The sequence below is a fragment of the Eutrigla gurnardus genome, assembly GCF_963514095.1.
Source record: "Eutrigla gurnardus genome assembly, chromosome: 1".
Taxonomy (NCBI): domain Eukaryota; kingdom Metazoa; phylum Chordata; class Actinopteri; order Perciformes; family Triglidae; genus Eutrigla; species Eutrigla gurnardus.
Window position 1 is genome coordinate 19902290 of NC_139915.1, and position 19974 is coordinate 19922263.

The following is a 19974-nucleotide window of genomic DNA, read 5'->3' on the forward strand; positions in this document are numbered from 1 at the left end:
CAACTTTTCAGGGGCCGACAGATCCATCAGCCAATCAGATCACGTCATGCAAATATATGCAAATAAACTACTCTGACGCTGGCCAATAAAATCTGAGTTTTGGTACGGCCGGGGAAAGCACACGTAAAAAGCCAACGTAAACAAAACATTGAGGAAAGATTAATCATTGCGGTTGGGAACAGGCCGATTCTTTATGATTCCTGTGTATATATATAGGGACTGAATTACTAAAACACGTAGCAGTGCTCTTCTGGCTATAACTGGATCCATTTTGCACTATAAGTAAGTAGCTGGAAGTAGCCTGAATTAGCCGGCTAGCAGGAAGCGATTTCAATGGCTGCTGGCTGGGTTCGCAAAGGCATCGCCTCCATGCGCCAGACACGCCTTCCCTTGTCCGGCACCGGTCCGTCAATGGAAAGGTACAGTCTGAACAGGGCCTCTGTATGCAGTGCTCTAGGAAGTTACGCATCAAAGCGCAGAGACGGGACTGTTGACGGTAAAAGTATCATTACTTTTGCAATTTAGTATTTAATCCGATACTCATTTTTAGTATCAATTTTTTTGACAACCCTAATTAGTATTAATAATTAACAACAATGCCCAACCCTATTCTAATGTATCTCTGAAATGACATATCAGACCTCTGAGTGGTGGCAGTAGGCATTCAAAAAACTGTCAATGGAATCTTGAATGATATATTTTCTCACGAAACAGATAGATTGACTCTTTCTTTCATTCAACCGGTTCATTCACTTGTGTTCCTCTGTCTTGCAGCTGCAGGATCCAGTAAACATTAAACTGTCTGACTATGGCATTTCTCGGCAAACCTTCCATGAGGGGGCGCTGGGCGTAGAGGGGACACCAGGGTACCAGGCTCCTGAGATCCGACCAGGCATTGTGTATGACGAGAAGGTACTGAACCCTCTACTTAACCTGCATAGAAGGGATTGGAAGAGAATAGTGAGGTTGATGATGTCTGTTGGAGATGAGTTGGACATATGTCCACATTATAAAGATATAGTACATCATAAATACAGTTATACTTCTAATAGGAAATTTCATCAAAGCATAGAAATGACACGGGAGTAGAAAGGACATCCCTATTCAAATATACTGTATGTATGTGTACCGTTGCCATCGCATAATATTAGGTTTAATATTTGTATTTATTTATCAATCTATTGTAGTGGGCCGTATCCATACACAAACCAACTTATAGCTTAAGTGTTGGACTCACTGAGGTAACCATTATCAGTGGAGTAGAAACGTTACAAGTCTTAGAGAGACAGAATAAATTAGTCAAATTTAACAACGTAATGCTTCATCCACACACCCTGATCACACAGTAGGAAACCACATTGTCAGATGTGTCACCATGACAACTAACAACAACACTGAGATCTGTTTGTTTACAATCACGATACACTGCTCAAAACAATTAAGGGATCAATCAAATCACACATCAGATCTTGTTGAACATTACTCAAGTCAAATTCTTTACTGATTTTGAATATTGTAGTTGTATAATTTGTTGAGAACAAAATTACGTAAAAACAGTTCAAAGTAAAAAATAGAAATCACAGGCTCATCCAACTTTTATCACAACAACTTATCATGTGACTCAGTAGTGCGTTTGGACCCCGCTTGCCTGTATGGACCCAACAACGTCTGGGCTGATCCTGATGAGTTAGAGGATGGAGTCCTGGGGCCCGTTTCACAAAGCAGGTTCAACAAACTCTGAACCTAACCCTGAACTCTGAGTTGACCAACTCTGAGATGGGCAACTCTGAGTTTTCAGTTTCAGAACAGCGGTTTGGAATTAGTTCAGTCAACTCTGAGTATGTAAACTCTGAGTTACGCGCGTGCCTGGAGTGTTTATGTAGAAAACGAGCTCATCCTGAGAAAGCGGAGCAACGTAACTGCAGCAAAGTAGCGATAGTTAGCGTGGCAGACAATTACTGCCCGATCTAATGTGTATAACTGAATGAAACAGTCTATTGATCTAAAGGTAATAAGTCTTTATTTTCAGACTTGCACAGCGACACTGTGGTGTAATGCTTAGCAACGCCGCCCACGGTGCAGGCGACAGGGGTTCAACTCCCGTAGTTCACAAAGTAGCGCATTGAATGAATTATCATTTTCATTGGGTGTAATCCCCACAGGCACAGAAAGAAAGTGGCGTCAGTTGAAAATTAAGCATAAGAATATTGCGCAAATACGTTGACTAAGTCATATGATTTTAATCATATTTCACATATTAAACAGTAAATATAAGCAGATATTTCAACACAGAAATGTACTTAAACATTTCATAAATCTCCCGTTCGCAAAAACACTACCTCCGCAAAGAATCTGGTTGCGGATTATGTCCGCGATATGAAATGTTGAAAATGTCGGAGAATATTGTTTAGATAATATCTAATGTGATTGGAAGGAAAAGTAATCAAAATTGTCTCCCAACGCAAAGCTGCTAGAATCACTTTTATTTCCATATCGATTAGGTTGACGATGAAAGGACGGCACATTTTTTTCAGAGTTAGTTCAGATTCCGGAAAAAGGCGGAGACATGTAGGGAGAAACTCACGGTTTGTTGAAGCAAACCTGCTAGCGAGTAGGTTAGGTTCACGGAGTATGTTACCCGGGTAACTGACTCAGATTTATGCTGAACTGGCTTTGTGAAACCGAAAAACCAGAGTTTCCCTCATCTCAGGGTTAACTAACTCAAGGTTTTCACTAAACCTGCTTTGTGAAACGGACCCCTGGGGTATCTCCTTTCAGACCTGGATCAGGGCCCACTGCACCAGTATACCGTCTGACAATCATTTTCTCCTGGGACCTAACAGCAGTCAGGGTACCCTTGACTATGACATGGAGGTCTGTGTGACCCTCCAAGGATAAACCTCCCAAGACGTTCACTGACCCACCACCAAATCGGTCCTGCTCTGTGATGTTACAGGCAGACTCTTTCATGTCTTTCACATGTGCTCAGTGTGAACCTGCTCTCATCACCAATCCTGGTGTTCTCTGGGGAGTTCCAGTGGAGCATGGAGCACCTCATGCTCCAAGTAGTAACAAGGAGACTAGCAGAACCAGTACCAGAGAAGAACCAGTCACGAAGGAGAAGGAGAGAGCAGCTGTCTGTGGCCTCTTTGTTGGAGGCTGTTGCCTTCATTGCTCCTGTTGTCTCTTTCATGTGCACCAAAGCAGCTGAAATCAATTTAAAGTTCTATTTCCTAAATGGACACATTGATCTCCCTTCATTTTTTCCAAGCAGTGTACGTATACAGGTTGGCCTACATCATAGTATCATTATTTTATGTGGCATTATTGTAGTGATACACAGATGCCAAGTATCAAACTTTTATTATATAAACTATTAATATTGGAAATACATTTTACAATACGATATAATTACTCAATACCTTCATGCTTCCTTGCCATTTTGGACGCTTGGTGTCTTTTCTTCTGTTGTCACCATCATGACGTCATATCAACTTGGCACACAAGATATAATCTACAATAAATGTTTTGTCTGCATATTTTTTTATGTCTTTATTAGGAATATCCCTTGAGATTAACCCATCTCGTTTTCAAGGGGGTACTTAACAACATAAAGTACAATAACAACATATTAAGAACACATTTCTTAATAACAAAAAAACAACAACACAAAAAACAATAAAAAAGAAACATCACACACAAACAACACACAAACAATACAAATGCACACACTTATATAATGTGAGCTTAACATTAATCTTGCATACGATTTCTAAGAAGAAAAATCAATGGGGAAGTGATAGTATCGGTGATTCACAAAATTGAGACATTTTATCACAATATGTGATTAAATACATGTACAGCTGTTCCTATAGTACGATGAAAGCACATTTTTGCACAGGTATAGAGATGAAATAGATCTAATGTTGACAGAAATGCTTTCTTAGCTATACACTTGGAGACTGTAGGAACAGAAAACAAAATATTGTGAGGAGTTTCTTAGTTGGTAGGAGAAAGGTATCATCAGCTGATATAAATAGAGAGGGTAGTTGAAATGAATACATTTAAGGATAAATTGCAGCCAATCTTGGTGTCCTCTTGATGAAGGCCAATTTAAAGATTCATACATTGTGCAAAGATGAGTTGAAAAAGAGCATCCCAGAACAAAGCGAGCTAATCTATTGTAAACAGTATTGAGAGGAAGTAGAGTAGTTTTTGAAGCACACTGATAAATAACATCAGCATAATCAAATATTGGTAAAATAAGTTGTGATGGTAATTTCTTTCTGACAGAAAGAGAAAACAGTGTCTGGATCTGTATAGAGTCCCATTGGAATAATTCAGTTTCTTAACAACTTGACTAATTTGATAATTAGTCGAGCCATACTCCCAAGTTCTGAGTCGAGCCATACTCCCAGGTGTTTAGTTTGTACAGCTTTAGAAAGAGGTGTTCCATCATGACAGTTAATGATAAATTAATCATCATAAAAAAAATTAAATTAATCTGAAGATTTAGATTTTATGCTTTGACGTTTGCCAAATAAGATTTCATGATATTTGCTTTTGGAGTGGGCAAGACTGTTTTTAATGCTTGTCTAGCTAAGAACCATTGACTCGCGCTAGCTATAGCATAAGCGAACTCGGCAACTAGAAGAACTGAATGAAATTTCTTGAAAACGTCTCCAGACGTCTCGAACACACCGGCTCGAACACACCGGCTCACTTGGAAAATAGGTCTTATGTCTAACATTCTGAACTATCCCTTTAATTGATGCTTACCGTAAATCCTCTAATAGTGGCCTGTATTCTATTACCGACTGGTCTCTAACATTGGCCGGTCTCGCTGTCGGCGGAGGTAAATAACGGCCGGTCTCTAATGGAGGCCGGGGCAAGTGTCCACAGGCAGCGTTATTTCCACGCTTCCCATTCATTGTCAGCCGTGCAATGCCACAAGTTGCGATGTCGACATCCCTGACAATCACTTTACTGTCTGGGTAGACTGTCAAGACGAAACTGATCTCTCAAAGCGTTTGGGTCAGCAATCCAGACGAGGTCCCCGACTTTGATGTTCCTCTCTGTCTGAACAGATTTGGGCCAGCTAGTACCCTCCACTTTGCCCAGAACCAGTCCACTCCGATTTGAATAGCCCTTAGTCGACGCCAGGGATGGGTCTCTAGGTCAAGCCCACCGGTGTCTCCAAGCGATGCTCGACCCAGTATTAGGGAGTTGGGTGTTAGATACTCGACCGAGTCTTCCTGTTCTTGAGCTCTGGCATCGATTGGGCGTTTGTTTGTCAGGTTGGCTGCCTGATAGAACAGAGTCTGGAGTTCTCCCCACGTGAGAGACCCTGTAGCTCCTCCAAGGCTTGTGAGCGCCCTCTTCAAAAGTTTTACAGCAGCCTCCGCAGCTCCATTCCTGTAGGGTGCATCTGCAGGGTGAAACTCCCACTTCCACTCGGTACCGTTCTTGGCGGCTACATCTTCCATGGACGCAGCCTGCAGGCAAGCCAGATGTTTATGCAGCTCACGCAGAGCCGGCTTGGCGCCAACAAAGTCGGTGCCTCTATCGGACCATAGTTTCCTTGGATGCCCCCTCAGAGCAACAAAGCGGGAGTACGCTTGGAGGAAGCCTAGTGTCAATTGGTCATCGACACCGCCATGAGCTGCGAGAGCTAGATCTTTGAAAGCTGTTACTCTTTCTTCCACAGACAGGCATGGTCTTGCCTCCCACTTTGACTGAATGGGGCCTGCCACCCAGCCAGATTTCCACTGCTCGTCTCATCCTGAAGATGGTCCCGCACAACCAGTGCCAGCGAACCAGTGACCATTTCCTGGGCTGGGCTCCTGCTGTGACCAGGGCCGAGAACGCCTTCCTCCGAAGTCCCCCAATCTCTTCAGTGACAGAGGAGATGATCTCTCTGGCGGTTTTCAAATGGGTCCACTGATCGACCTTGATGTAGCAGTGCTTCTCGAAGTATATCTTCAGGCGGGTTGCAAAGACAGCCCCGCACAGCTCTGCTTTTATGACATCACCTTTGTGGTCTAGAGGGGTGAGCTTGGCCTTTGATTCGACCAGCTTCATTACGACTCCATCTTGTTCCGTCTCCCACCGAAGCTAAAGAATGGCTCAGAAGGAAGCTTCGCTGCCATCGGAAAACGTGATCCTCATCGGGCACCCTATGGCTCCATGGGGTGTGAGGCTCCAATCAAAATCTGACTTGGCCAAGCCTCACATACTGCTCAAAGAGTTTTATTGCAGCCTCTCTAAGACGTGGTGAAAGAGGATCATCCCAGGTGCCCTTGGAGGGACGGTCTCTTCCAGCTTCCTAAAATGACTCTCTTATGAGCATCACTCCTCGTTGCTTGGCAGGCGAGGCCAGGCCTATTGGGTCATAGAATCCTGCGACCTGACTCAACAGCATGCGCCGGGTGAGAGGGTTGGGTTGCTGTCTCTGATCTTATCCTCCCGTAAATCCAGCCCGGTTCTCATCTTCCCTCGCCTCTGAAAAGTTCACCGACGTCAGCACACGGAGTTTGTCAGATTCGGGATGTATCCCACTCCCAATGCTTAATTCTCTTCATCCCGCATCTGGTGGGGAGTATCAGGGTCTTGGGCTCCATTGACACGCCTGCTTTTAGGATCTCTTCCACTCCTTTGGTCATCTTAATCAGGGTTTGGAGGTCATTATGTGACGTCAATATGTCGTCCATGTAGCAGTCCTCTGTCAAAATCCGGTGTTCTGCAACCATGGATGCGAACTGGGGCAGGTTTGCCGTCTCTGTCATGGCAATCTGAGCAATGCATCCGGCAGGCTTGTCGCCGATGTTGACCCTGACGACGGCAACCACACCGATTTCATCTTTGGGATCATCCCTCCAGAGGAATCGATGGAGGTGTACCTCCTTGTCCTTCAGCCACACTGAATTATACATTTTCTCAACATCGCCAAGAGTAGCGTACAATCTGCTTCTGCATCTCAGGTGGACACCTCGGATTGCGTTGAGGACATCAGGACATCTTTGTGCAGGAGGTTGTTCAGGCTTATCCCTTTAAACTCCTGGCTACTGTTCCAGACTATCCTCACTGGCGTTGAGCTAGAATGAGGATTCAGGGCGACCAGATGGCTGATGTACCAGATTGGCCCGTTCCAGCCCTCAATCTCTTCCTTCGTGAGCTTGATGGCTGCTCCTCTTGATACCATCTCGTGGATCTGCTCTCCATTTGCCACTTTCCATTCAGGTTCTCTTGCCAGCCGAGCCATTGTGTTCCAGAAGGTTTCTTCCACTTCTCGACGGTTATCTGGCAGAATCACTGGGTTGGCCTTCCATGGGTAGGCCGCATCCCAGTGTGCGATGCGCTGTGCTTGTCCGCTAGCACATAAGAGAGGCAGTCCTTTATCTTCTCTAAGTCCCTTTCTTCTCCAAGGGTCATCTCTTTGCCTCCCGGGGGACATTTGCTGCACTTGCAGCTCCCACATTTGGGTCACGCGCTGCTCCAATATTATCCCACTTGAACCACTCGTGGTAGTGGTGCTGCTGAGGGTCACTCCTTCCATCCTCGTTGGGTCCTCCTCACTCAGGGTGTCCAAAAGGACCTCCTTGTACACCCTTGAGGATGTTCTCATGGACCTTGCAAAGTGAGTTTTGGACTGGTGCAGCGTTAGGTCAACCACCTCGAAGAGATCAGGGTGAGTACCGCCAACAGTTTTGCCCAGTGGGCCGTCCCAGAGGACTAGGTCTCCCCCCATCTTGAACGGCTGTGGAACTAGGCGACCTTCCCTGTTGCTGATCAGAAGATCGATGTTCTCAGGACGGACCAGCTGTTCTGCAGCGACGTCAGGAAAGATCTTTTGCAGTTTCTGCAGAGTGAAAGGCTGACTTATCTTTGCGATACTCTCCAGGCCGTAGCAAAGCGGTTTGTTTTCTGTTACCATCCCCTTGGTGGTCTTCACTCTTAGTTGCAGGGAGAACCTCTTAGTTGTGGCCGTCGTTCTCATCCCTGCTATTCCGTGGACAACTAACTTGATGCTCTCACCAATCAGTCCAAGGCGCTGGGCAGCGTTGTTTGTTATATAGTTGGTGTCAGAGGCAAGGTCAAGAGTGCCGATCAGCTGGCCTGAGTTAGTTACCATCATTACCCCTGGGTACTCTTTCAGTCCACCTCCAGCAGTGCAGATCGTGGTTGAGGCTTTTTTGGAAAATGCCTTCCTGAATTCTGCTCTCAGTTCCGGAGTGACTTTCGCCAGGAGCTCTTCTTGCTGGCTGGTCAGCCGGAGGCCTTTTTTCTCACCCTTTTGGTACGTTGCTCCTCACTGCCAGCGTATTTCTCTTGAGCGATGGACTTAGGGCAGAGCAGATAGTGGAGAGACTCTTCTTTGCGGCAGTCCATTTCACTGCAGAGGAACTTTGGGTTGCAACGGCCATCCTTTAGGTGAAAGCACAGGCACCGATGCATATACCATGGGTCTTTAGATGGGCCTTTCTCCTCTGGAGATCCATCTCCCTGAAGGCTTTGCAGGCAAACAGCCAGTGCATGAGCCCGAGCGTGGCTTCGACTGAGACCCTCTTTGGCCTGAGGTGGCTTTGGAGAATGCTTTCTTAACTCCTCTTTACGGCTTGTCTGCCGGGCCTTTCACTGAGGAGTTCCCCTCTCCAGGGCTTGCCTCCAGCAGATCCAGCTCCTCCAGGATTGCCTCTTGCTTCTTCAGAAAGCGCAGTAAGCAGTTGAAGTGGTTAAGTGGAGCAAAACCATTCACAGCCTTAGACTTGTGTGCAATCCATTTCTCCTTCAGAGAGCTTGGGAGCTTGCTTTCAAGGGACTGCGCTACCGAATGGTTCTTTATAACATCCTCTTCTCCCAGGATCACAAGGTAGCTAAGGGCCCGCTTCATGGCCTGGATCAGCTCAATTGTTTTCCTGGGGTTGTTTCCCTTCACGGAGGGTAGTGCCTGAACCTCCTCAGATATCCTCAGGATGATTTTCGCCTTGTTCACAAAGCAGTTGTCGAGGCGCCTGAACATTTCATCCGCCGATGCGCAGCTGCACAGAACCATGTCTTTTTTCACCCTGTCGCTGAGACTTGCTAGAAGGTGAAACCTTGTAACACCAGCCGTCCTCTGTGGGTTTCCCAGTTGTTCCAGCTCTTCCTACTCAGCCTTCCACCGATAGTAGTCGGTCATATCTCCTGAGAACGTGGGCAGGCGTGTTCTTTCAAGACTGATCTGTGGCCTGAAGCCGTACGCCCCGGGATGCATGCCAGGGATGCTTTGTGGTGGTGCATATGGGAAGCAGGCGCTCTGGGGAATTGGGGCCCCTCACCGGACTCGCTGTGCTCTCCATCAGCGCCTGTATCTTCAACCTCTTCTCCCCCATCGAGCTCTTCTGTCCACTTCAACATTTGCCCCAACCAGTCATGCAGTCTGCTTCCCAGCTTGTAGAGCTGCTGCTTGTACTGTTGTCTTTGCTCCAGAGAAAAGACCTTCCCATTCAAGCATGTTGATCCTCTCCCCCAGGCTCTCTGTCTCAGGACTTGACAGTCTTCCTCCGGCAACTCCTTCACATCAGTGTTCTTAACCTCAGTACATTTCTCCTCTGCGCCATCGGCATACAGTTTTATTCAATTAAATTAAATTTTATTTATAGTGTCAAAACACAACAGAAGTCATCTCAGGACACTTAACACATTGAGCAGGACTAGAATACGCTCAAAATTTCAAGAAACAACACAATTTCAAAGTCCCAACAACACCCAGGGGCAAGCGTTACAGCGACATAGGCGAATTTGGTCCATAACGTCTCCTTAGCGAGCTGGAGCATTTCAGTATATGTGGCAATGCCGTTTTCTCCTCTGCATGAGCCGCTTCTTCTTCTGCCCTTTCTTCCTCATTTTCCACTTATCCCAGAGCATCAATATATTCAAGACCAATTTCGTGCACCTTTCCAAAGTCCACACCAAGTGTTCTGATCTCATCAATAAGCGCCCTTTTTTCTAGGAGATCTATAGTGAGGGACAGCTTCTTGGCTCTCTTGCTGAAGAGGGTTTGTGCTGTTGGGCGCTTTCATTTCAAGGCCACTAATTCTGCCAAATCCATCTTCTTTTTCCCGCCCTGACCAAGGCGCTGTTACACAGAGGGGTCTATTTGGCCTATTCCTCTTCCTTTGGTGCTCCTACACTGGTCAACACTGATAGGGCGGTGGCAGACTTGGCTCTTGACTTGACGCGCTCAAACCATTGGTTTATTACTGTTCCGTTTTCTCCCCACGGAAAGGGCAACCCAGTGTACAAGGGATATTACTCAGTATTCCACTTTTGTTTGTTTAATTTGTTTCTCTAAAAGGGAAGCAGGTAATAAACCAAGTGACTGCATACCGGGGTTGAAAGTAAGTACAAAGTAATCTAATCTTGTGCTTCCTTTTCACAGGGTAAACACCGGTCACAGCACACCCCTCTCTTAAAGAGGGACTACACTATTGGCCTGCTGAACCTCAAACGGTTCCAAATGAGTGTTACTTGCAGCATTTTTTAGCTCTGGATTAACGTACACATTTGATTGAAACATGTAAATAAAAAAATAACAAACTACACAAATGACAACTCCACAGAAAACACAACACTGTATAAAGTTTGCGGGTGACTATCGAAACTTCTAAGTAGAGTGAATAGAGGAGTTCATGGACTCATTATGTCACATGAAGGCAGTTTCAGCGGCTTTGTAGTCAGTAAATCTTTGTTTCTTGCCATCAACCGACACACAGTGTGCATGGATAACGAATGGAATACTTCAGCTAAAGTCACCTTTTGACCAGGTCGAAAGCACGACGTCTCTTGGTCAGATCAGCACTGTAGCCAGGATACACAAGGATTCTGCCCCTGTTGAAGCAAAGCTCTTTCTTCTCACGGGCAAGTCAGAGAATAATCACGTTATCCTGGAATTATCCTGAAATTGCCGCAGTTGGACCAGAATAGGCGGGAGCTAGATGACTAAATCCTTCAAAAAGTTGGAATGCGATATGCCCTCTCCATCTTTAGAGCCTATGAACCCAAGCATGTCACGTCCCTCAGCATCTTCAGGTACTCTGAGGAAGTGTAGGTTACAGGATCTGCTCCATTTCTCCAGATCGTCGACTTCTCAATTAGGTAAGATTTTAGGTTTTTTTCAAGCTGTTGGACAAATCAGTCACAGTTGTAGACAAATCATCCATCGTCTACCGCTTATCCTGTATTCAGGGTCGCATGGGGGGGGGGGGAGGGGGGATTGGGCTGGTGCTGATCCCAGCTGTCATTGGGCGAAGGCAGGTCGCCAGTCCATCACCGGGCCAACATGTAGAGACAGACAACCATTCACACTCACATTCACACCTACGGGCAATTTAGAGTCATCAATTAACCTATCCCCATCCTGCATGTCTTTGGACTGTGGGAGGAAGCCAGAGAACCCAGAGAGAACCCATGCTTACACCCGGGACCCTCTTGCTGTGAGGCGACAGTGCTACCCACTACACCACCATGCAGCCCGTGGACAAATCAGTCATGTTATTTTCAATAGCCCCAACACGCTGTTCTATTTGCACCATATGGTCACCAAATGTAGACATTTTGGTCTCCATGCAGGTATGGGCATGCATAATAGTATCCGTTTTGGAATCAAAGTGGGCCATCATCTGTTTTTATCTGTTGGATGGCCACAGAAAATTCCTTCAGCTGTTTGCTCCATTGTTTGAAAAGTTGCTATGTGGCTGGCAAAGAGTTGCAGAAAACTATCCTCTTTTGTGCACAACTGAGCAGCATATTTTCAGGCACCAGAGTGATCAGTTTCAACACCAAATATTTGTCCATTTCTCCAAAAAGATCCAATCAGTGATTGGTCTGCTTTCCAAACTAAAGATTATCTCAAAACAAACTCAACTGTGGTTTGTTCTCATCACTTGGAACACCACATGCTATGAACGGTTAGAGATACTCGTTACTAACATTGGGACACACATTGAATTAATAATGGCTACTTGTGAAATGACCAGAGGTGGGTAGAGTAGCCAAAAATTGTACTCAAGTAAGAGTACTGTTACTTTAGAATAATATGACTCAAGTAAAAGTAAAAAGTATTGTCACCCTGTGTTACTTGAGTAAGAGTAAAAAGTAATGGGTGAAAAAACTACTCAAGTACAGAGTAACTGCCGAGTAACCTCCTTTATTAATCAGGTCAAATAATGTCAAATAATGCACGGAGAATTCCCTTAGACAACTGAAACAGTTTATAATAAACAATAATAAATAAATAACTCCACTTGTTTCGGGAGACACAAATGGCAACGCATAATGTAGCTGTTTTTTTTTTTGCCTGGAGTGTGAACATTTCTTTTATGTGGGGCCAGGGGTGTTGTGCCTCCTCCTCTTGGGCTTCTTCGGAATTGCATGCCGTCTCCATCGTTGTGTTTCTGCGCTCTTTTCCGCCTATTTGCCGCGGGGAATGTGTGTGCGGTCATGTGATGGCTTAGGCTCTGCCTGATTGGTGAAACGGAGTTAGACCTCGCTAGTGGCTACATTTGATTGGTGAGATGCAGTCATGTGATAGTCACAGAGCCTCTGGGAAGTCCCGACCTTAAATCATTGCTCTGGTCCCCACATAAACAAAACAGACCATGCAGCAGACGGATCGATAAAAAGTAAAGTAGCGAGCAGAATCAGCCCAATGTAACGGAGTAAAAGTACCGCTCCTTCTTCACAAATTTACTTAAGTAAAAGTAAAAAGTATGCTGCTTTGAAACTACTCATAGAAGTACAATTTTTCCAAAAAGTTACTCAAGTAAATGTAACGGAGTAAATGTAGCGCGTTACTACCCACCTCTGGAAATGACTTTGATCCACTAACTGCAACATATGAACACCATGGGGTGTCCTGCAGCAGAAAGGGATCTGGACTCTGGTGGTCTGATTTGTGCTCTCCTGCTTTGAGCGGAAGGTATTAGGAATCACAGAGCCTCAGTATTTATTGAACTCGTCACTTCGGAAGATTTAGAGTCAGCAGGTCGATTGTTTTGACTGGCTACTTCCTCTCTGCTTCATGTTGTCCTACTCTCTAATATGATCCACATGTTGGCTCTGAAGCTTTTACCGTGGCTGCAAAGTAACCACCTTTACATACACACAAAACCTATCTAAAAAATACCAAAACAAAGATAACTTAGATTGTAGAAGATAAACATGAATCTCAGTAAAAACTTTGTTTAATTTAACAAAGAAGCTAGAGGGTTAATAGTTATCTAAACACAAGCATTTTCCTTAAAAATAGTCTAAAATCAGCAAACGTTTCATTTTAAATCAAAACACACATAGCTTTCAGTACTTGACACCTTTTGATGATCTCCAAACATATTCACATATTCACAACACATTTGGTGGAAAAGTCCTGAACCCCAGCTTGCTCTCTTAAATTGACCTTCTCACACAACTGAACTGCACTGTGAATTACGATTTGAGGAAATGTATTTTGTCGTGGATTATGTCTGCTCTTGATCTATCACAAATAATTTTTGAGTCTGAGGAGGGGTCTGGTTGGTGGACGATTCCACAGACACAGTGACTGATGTTAGTGTCCCTGTACAACCAAGTAGTTTTTAATCTAACTATGGAGTTTTGTAGCATGTCTTCTTTCGTTTGTTCACCACGTGTTTCAAACTGTTTGATAGTGATACCGTTTGGTTTAGGAAAAAGATTGTTTTCCCAGGAAATGTAATTGAGAGTGTAGTTTATTTGTGTGGGAATGTAGTTTAGTAGGAGACAGGGTTGTGTACCGAGGTTCAGTAACAGACGACCAGACGGACCATGTGACACACTACACGGTATGAATACACTGGTATGCACTGATACAGTATGGGGTCTGATACTGTGCTCATGTACTCAAACTGTAATGTACTCAGAAAATTACATCCACACCACCGTAGCAACGCAGTGTTAACCTCTCACCATGGAGCCTAATAAGCTGCAACAATAACCTGAACAAACATGTTAAATCATGACCTTTAAGGTGTATCAGCACTATTCTCCTTAAAGTGATAAGCTGCTCCTCTGAGTGTCTGAGATTTCTTTTAACTGTGTAACTGAAAGCAGGTTAAACAGTCAGTTATTAATATTCCTACTGCAAACTCTGCAATAACAAAGTTATTGTGAGAACTGTAATGGTATTATTAAGTGCTCATATTGGCACTCTGTGTCATCAAGTACTAAAATGTAAGTACTTGTAATTGGTCTGAATTAGAGCTGTCAATTTTCCTCTATAATACTATTTGAATTTCATGCAATATTTTTTTCAATAATTAAATTATATTTGGATATTTAATGCTCAAATTCAGCCTATTATTAATATTAACTACACTACACAGGCTTAAACATTGCAAATGCCATCATCGGCAATGTGTTTTTTTTACTTCCAGTCCACTAGAGGGTGTTCCAAAAACATGACCAATAAATATGTTGAATTACCAACCACTGACAGCTTTCTAGATAAGTAATACTTATAAGGTCATATTGATAACATTTATATTTAAACAAATAATTTAAAAAATAATAATACATCAACAGAGCTTTTAGAAAGGTGCAGAATCAGAGTATCATTTCTCATGAAAAAAATGTTTTGATTGTGAATTAATAATTTTTAAATATTTTGTTGGTCCAAAATTAATGTTTTGTTTACCTCTGTGTAGATGTGTGACGTGTGGCTGTGGCTTCTAGCAAGGCTTGTGAGCCAATAGAATAATGACGTTGGTATCACATGGTATCTCTGCCTAGTCAGGGGTCAAGAGTCTTTGGGGTTGCCAGTTAGGGTGGGAAAAAAACAAACTGAAAAATGGCTGAGTGTCATGGCCTAGGGTAACCTGACAATGAGGGAGGACAGAGGCGTGATAAGATTTAACAATAATCCTGTTTATTTGATAAACCACAACACAAAAGAAAATGACACAAGACTAACATGTAGACAGGAAGCGATCAGTATTCAGTCGTGAAGTGCGAGCGTGTGTTGTGTGTGGGTAATGTAGTGAATGCGTGTTGCATGTTACATAAACAAAAGATAAACTAAAGGAAGCAGTGGCAGCAGATGCAGTCTGTCCACAACAAAACCAAATGAAATGCAAACGTTTATTGTCGGTTTGTGGGCGTGAGAGGTGAATGTTAGCAGCAGTGTCAAGTCTGTAATCCAATAGAATCGTCATTGTTCAGAAGCAGGGTCAAGCACACCGGGGCAGATTCTCAGGTAGATCAGGGCGAGGCAGGCGGGGGGTAGTCAGGTAGGCAAGGGTCATACAGCGGGATCTCAGACGTTCCAGGACAGTGGCACACAGCAGACTACTCCTACGGACACAGATCATACACAGCACTTTAGTAATACCTCCTACTTTCTCGACCAACTCCACCATTTAATTTCCCCAAAGGTACTCTCCTGTGTGTGTGTTTCACTTCCCTTTTTGTGCTGTGTAATCTGGGCGGTGATTGGCTGCCGCAGAGTTTCTCCACAGGAACTCCATATTAGGGCATAGGCTTGATTGTAGGTCTAGCTGGCTGTGTCCCATGGGCTCCCTCTCGGGGTCGGAGTGTAAATACCGGAAATGGCACATAATGGTGGTTTAGTACTACTCCTCTTATGCTCCTCCGTGGCCGGCTGTCACAAAGAGTAACCTTTTTTCAAAATACAATACAAAAAGACATCTTCAATATCAAATATCATCGAAATGACAATAAGTTATTCACCCATCTACCACTTCAAAACTCCATTACCCGACACCATTAGTTCATCAGCACCAGTATAACCATCACCAACATCATTACGGTTATGCCTAATTCTCTATCACCCCGTCACTGTTAACATTAACAGCAATAATAAAATGTAATGGCCACATAATTAATTTAGTCAAAAAAGGAAGAAAAAAAACCACATCCAGTTTTGAAAATCAATATCATTATTCCTTTTTCATTCTCAAACCATTACCCAGCACATAACCTTACCAGTAGCTCCTGGACTCAAACTGTCCCCAATGTTCCAGGAGCCTAGAACCATTAAAGACAAGACAACACAGGAGATTGCACAGAAATTACATGTTAGACACACTAGGGGCAGGAGCGTGTGACAGCGCGCCCACAATCACGTTTTCTATACCTCTGATGTGTTTAATGTGCAGATTGCATGGCTGGAGGAAAATACTCCATCGCATCAATCTCTGGTTCGGGTTTTGAAGCGAGTGAAGGAAAGTTAATGGGTTGTGGTCACTGTAGACGATGATGGGCGTTGGGCTACCCTCCAGGTAGACCTCAAAATTTTGCAAAGCCCAAATGAGTGCCAGTGCTTCTTTTTATATTGTTGAATAATTCAACTGATACGAATTGAATTTCCTAGAGAAATAGCAGATGGGTCAGAACGGCTCCAGCTCCCACATTGCTCGCATCTACGTGTAGCTTAAATGGCTCATCCATTTTTGGAGCTGAAAGAAGAGGTGCAGACGAGAGAAGATTTTTGGCGCTCTCAAACGCAGCTTGACAAGCAGGTGTCCACACAAAAGACTTGTTATTTTTTAACAAAGTTGTCAAAGGTACAGTGACTGAGGAAAAGTCCTTACAAAAACTTTGATAGTACCCTATCATTCCGAGAAATCTCATTAGTTCTCACTTACTGGTCAGTGGTTGGTAACTATCTATGGCCAGGACCTTTGCACGCACAGGGCGCACGCAGCCTTGCCCAACCACTCTACCTAGGTAGGTCACCGTCGCCCTGGCAAACTTACACTTCGCCAGGTTGACGGTGAGGTTGGCATGTGGGAGTCGACTGAACAAGTGGCGAAGCCGTTCCAAATGTGAATTCCAGGTGGCCCTATGTACAACTACGTCGTCCAAATAGACTGCACAACCGTCCAAATTTGCAACTACCTGGTTCATCAGCCTTTGGAACGTGGCGGTAGCATTGCGTGGGCCAAACGCCATGACCTTGTAGTCATATAACCCACTGGACATAATGAAAGCGGAAACCTCACGTGCACGCTCGGTCAACGGAATTTGCCAGTACGCTTTCAATAAGTCCAATTTGGTGACAAATTTAGCTGACCCCACTTGGTCTACACAGTCATCCATTCTATGGAGGGGAAATGAATCGGATTTCGTGACACTAATCAATTTCCTATAATCGGTACAGAACCGATGCGTTCCATTAGCCTTTTTAACTAAAGGACAAGGACTTGTCCAGCTTGAATATGACCTTTCTGCCAGATCATTCTGCAGTAAATACTTCACCTAGCCTTCTAAGATTTTCTGTCTCTCCCCAGAAACTTTATAGAAGCGTTGCCGAATTGGGGTGGCTTCGCCGACGTCAATATCGTGGCTTATTAGAATAGTCTGAGACTACTCTTTTATCAGCGCCCCCAACTCAGATGCTTGATCAAGAGTCAGATGGCTCAACAACAACGGTACATTAGCCAAAGATTCAGAATTGGTGAGTTTTCCCAACAATGCTGCATCTTCAGGTTCAAAGATGTCTACCTCCACTGGCATGGAGGAGACAGAAATTGCAAGGCAACTCTGAATCCACTCAGCGCCGTCCTCGTCCAGTATTGCCACCACTGAGAACGGAGCTTAACTCAGTTTGCACAGTCGGCAACTCCACCTTTTCAACGCAATCACGATCAAAGTAGGGCTTCAGCAGATTTACATGACACAGTTGCAATCCGTCTTTTCCTATCTGGCGTGGCCACTACATAATTGTAATTTTTCTCTTGGCGAATCACTGTATATGGCCCTGCAAATTTAGCCTGAAATGGAGAGTGTATGACAAGCAAAATTACCATCACCTGGTCACCAGGTTTGAAAGAGCGGCACTCAGTCTTCCTGTCATACACTTGTTTCATTTTAACTTGTGCTTTTTTCAGTTTTAACATCGTCAATCTTCCAACAGCATATAATCGTCGCCTGAATCCATCCACAGTCACTACTTGTCCGTACTTGCCTGAGTCACCTCCCTAACCGCCATCAGCAGCCAGGGGAGGCCATCTTCCCAATCGGTATCCAATTGCACACAATAGGCTCTCAGCATTGACTTGTACATTTGATGAAAACGTCCCAAGGCACTTTAACTCTGGGGGTGTCGAGCTGACGACTTATTATGCTGGATCTTTAACAAGCGCAATATTTGTGAGAATGTTCTGGATGTAAAATTTGTGCCACAATCCGACTGTATTACTTTGGGAAGTCCAAATATGGAAATAAACTGAGACAGAGCTTTAACCACCGGCTTAACCTTGATTGAATGCAGAGCATAAGCCGCGGATAGCGGGTCGTTTGACACACACTTGTAGGTGATCTGTGATTTATAAAGGGAACATTGCGTACAGCTTGGCTTTTGGGCGTACGTACACTTTTAGTAAGGATCCTACGCACAGTTTAATAAATGAGGCCCCAGATGTTCAAAAGGTTTAGGTATAGGAGTTATTGGCCAAAGAGGAACAGGCTTAATCTTCTGATTTGGCTTACCAGTTAACTGACACACGTGACACGTCTTTTTGTTACCCATATGACCCGCATCATCATGGCCTGACGTTAACACTATTTTGCGCAGTGACGATGGCACAACGACCTGCCAGTCATATGCGTCTGGGAGTCCGCTGCGCGAAGGACATTTACGCATTAGGACCTCATCTCTAACCACATAACCATGCATGATATCGCCGCTTTTAATGTCATTCACGCTAGCATAAAGAGGCTGTAACTAAGTGTCAGATTGTTGCGCATCAATCAGCTGTTTTTGCGGGATTGAATCAGGCAAACCAGGCAATGGTGGCAGTGCACGACTGTCACCCTCACCCGCTTTAGCGTGAAGCAGAGCGCATCACAGCAGATACAGGATACACACGGGGAGTCTCACACACATCGAAGAGAGATTGTAGATTCAATTCCTCAACCCTAGGCAACACATTGGCCCATACTCGGGACTTGGCCAGACCGTTTCCAAGAATCATGGAGCATGTAAGCCATGTAACAGGAGCCATGTAACAGGAGCCATGTAACAGGAGCGCAGGACGTACGCCAACAAGCACTTCACCTTGGACCAAGTCGGCGTCTATATACACTCTATGCAAAGGCACAGACAGTTAATTTAACTCAGGTTAATTCCAAGCACTAAAACAGACTGGCCTGAATCGGAGGCGGATGAGAACGGCAACGCTGACTGTAAAATAAATTATTCCTCCGAACCAGTATCTCGGAGTAGTTTAATCGGTTATTTTTCTCCATCAGCGCTAGGTGACACAGAGCCATCTGAAATAAAGGGAGAAAAACTCACCTCGAGGACGGACTTGCTCACGTTAATCAGCTGACTAGGGAGAGTTGTGATCAAGCCAGTGCCTAGCGCCGCGTCTTTAGTCTAAGTACGGGATTTCACCTTATTCTTTTGTTCTTTTTCTTTTTTAGCTCCTCACATTTGTCACATTTTGTATGCCCTACGCCCAGGCAGAAGTGACAAGTTATGTTAGAATCTGATTTATTTTGAGTGAGCTCAGCGCGAAATTCTGACTGACCAGACGCAGTGGGTGTGTCAGACATGGTTTTACGCGGAGCTTGGCGGCTCCACGGTGCACGGTCACGTACTGGTGGTGTACCAAAAAAAATTTGTTTTGTGGATGAATGCATAGTCATCCACTAAAACTACTGCTTCAGACAGCGTAGCAACGTGATTTTCTGTGATATAAGTCGCAATTTCCTCAGGTAGACCATTTTTTAATTGCTCCACTAAACAGAGACTACGCAATTCCTCATAGGACTCGACTTCGGATGCAGAACACCAGCGATTAAACTGAATTGCCAATTCATCTGCAAACACTGCATAAGTTTGACAAAAACGTTGACGGTATGCTTCCGGTACCAGTTCATAAGCTTTTAACACAGCTTTTTTCACACACAAACACGTACGACACTCATGCACCCCCAGTGCTGCGTAAGCTTGGG

At 44.4% G+C, this 19974-nt stretch overlaps 1 protein-coding gene across 1 annotated transcript in view; it reads left to right on the forward strand.

Annotated features, from left to right (window-relative positions):
• The window catches only part of lrrk1 (leucine-rich repeat kinase 1), a 196799-nt gene that overhangs the window by 148668 nt on the left and 28157 nt on the right, over positions 1–19974 (forward strand). Inside the window, exon 29 of the mRNA XM_084005722.1 lies at positions 775–912. Coding sequence (XP_083861848.1) covers positions 775–912 — 138 coding nt within the window. The remainder of the gene's footprint in view (positions 1–774; positions 913–19974) is intronic.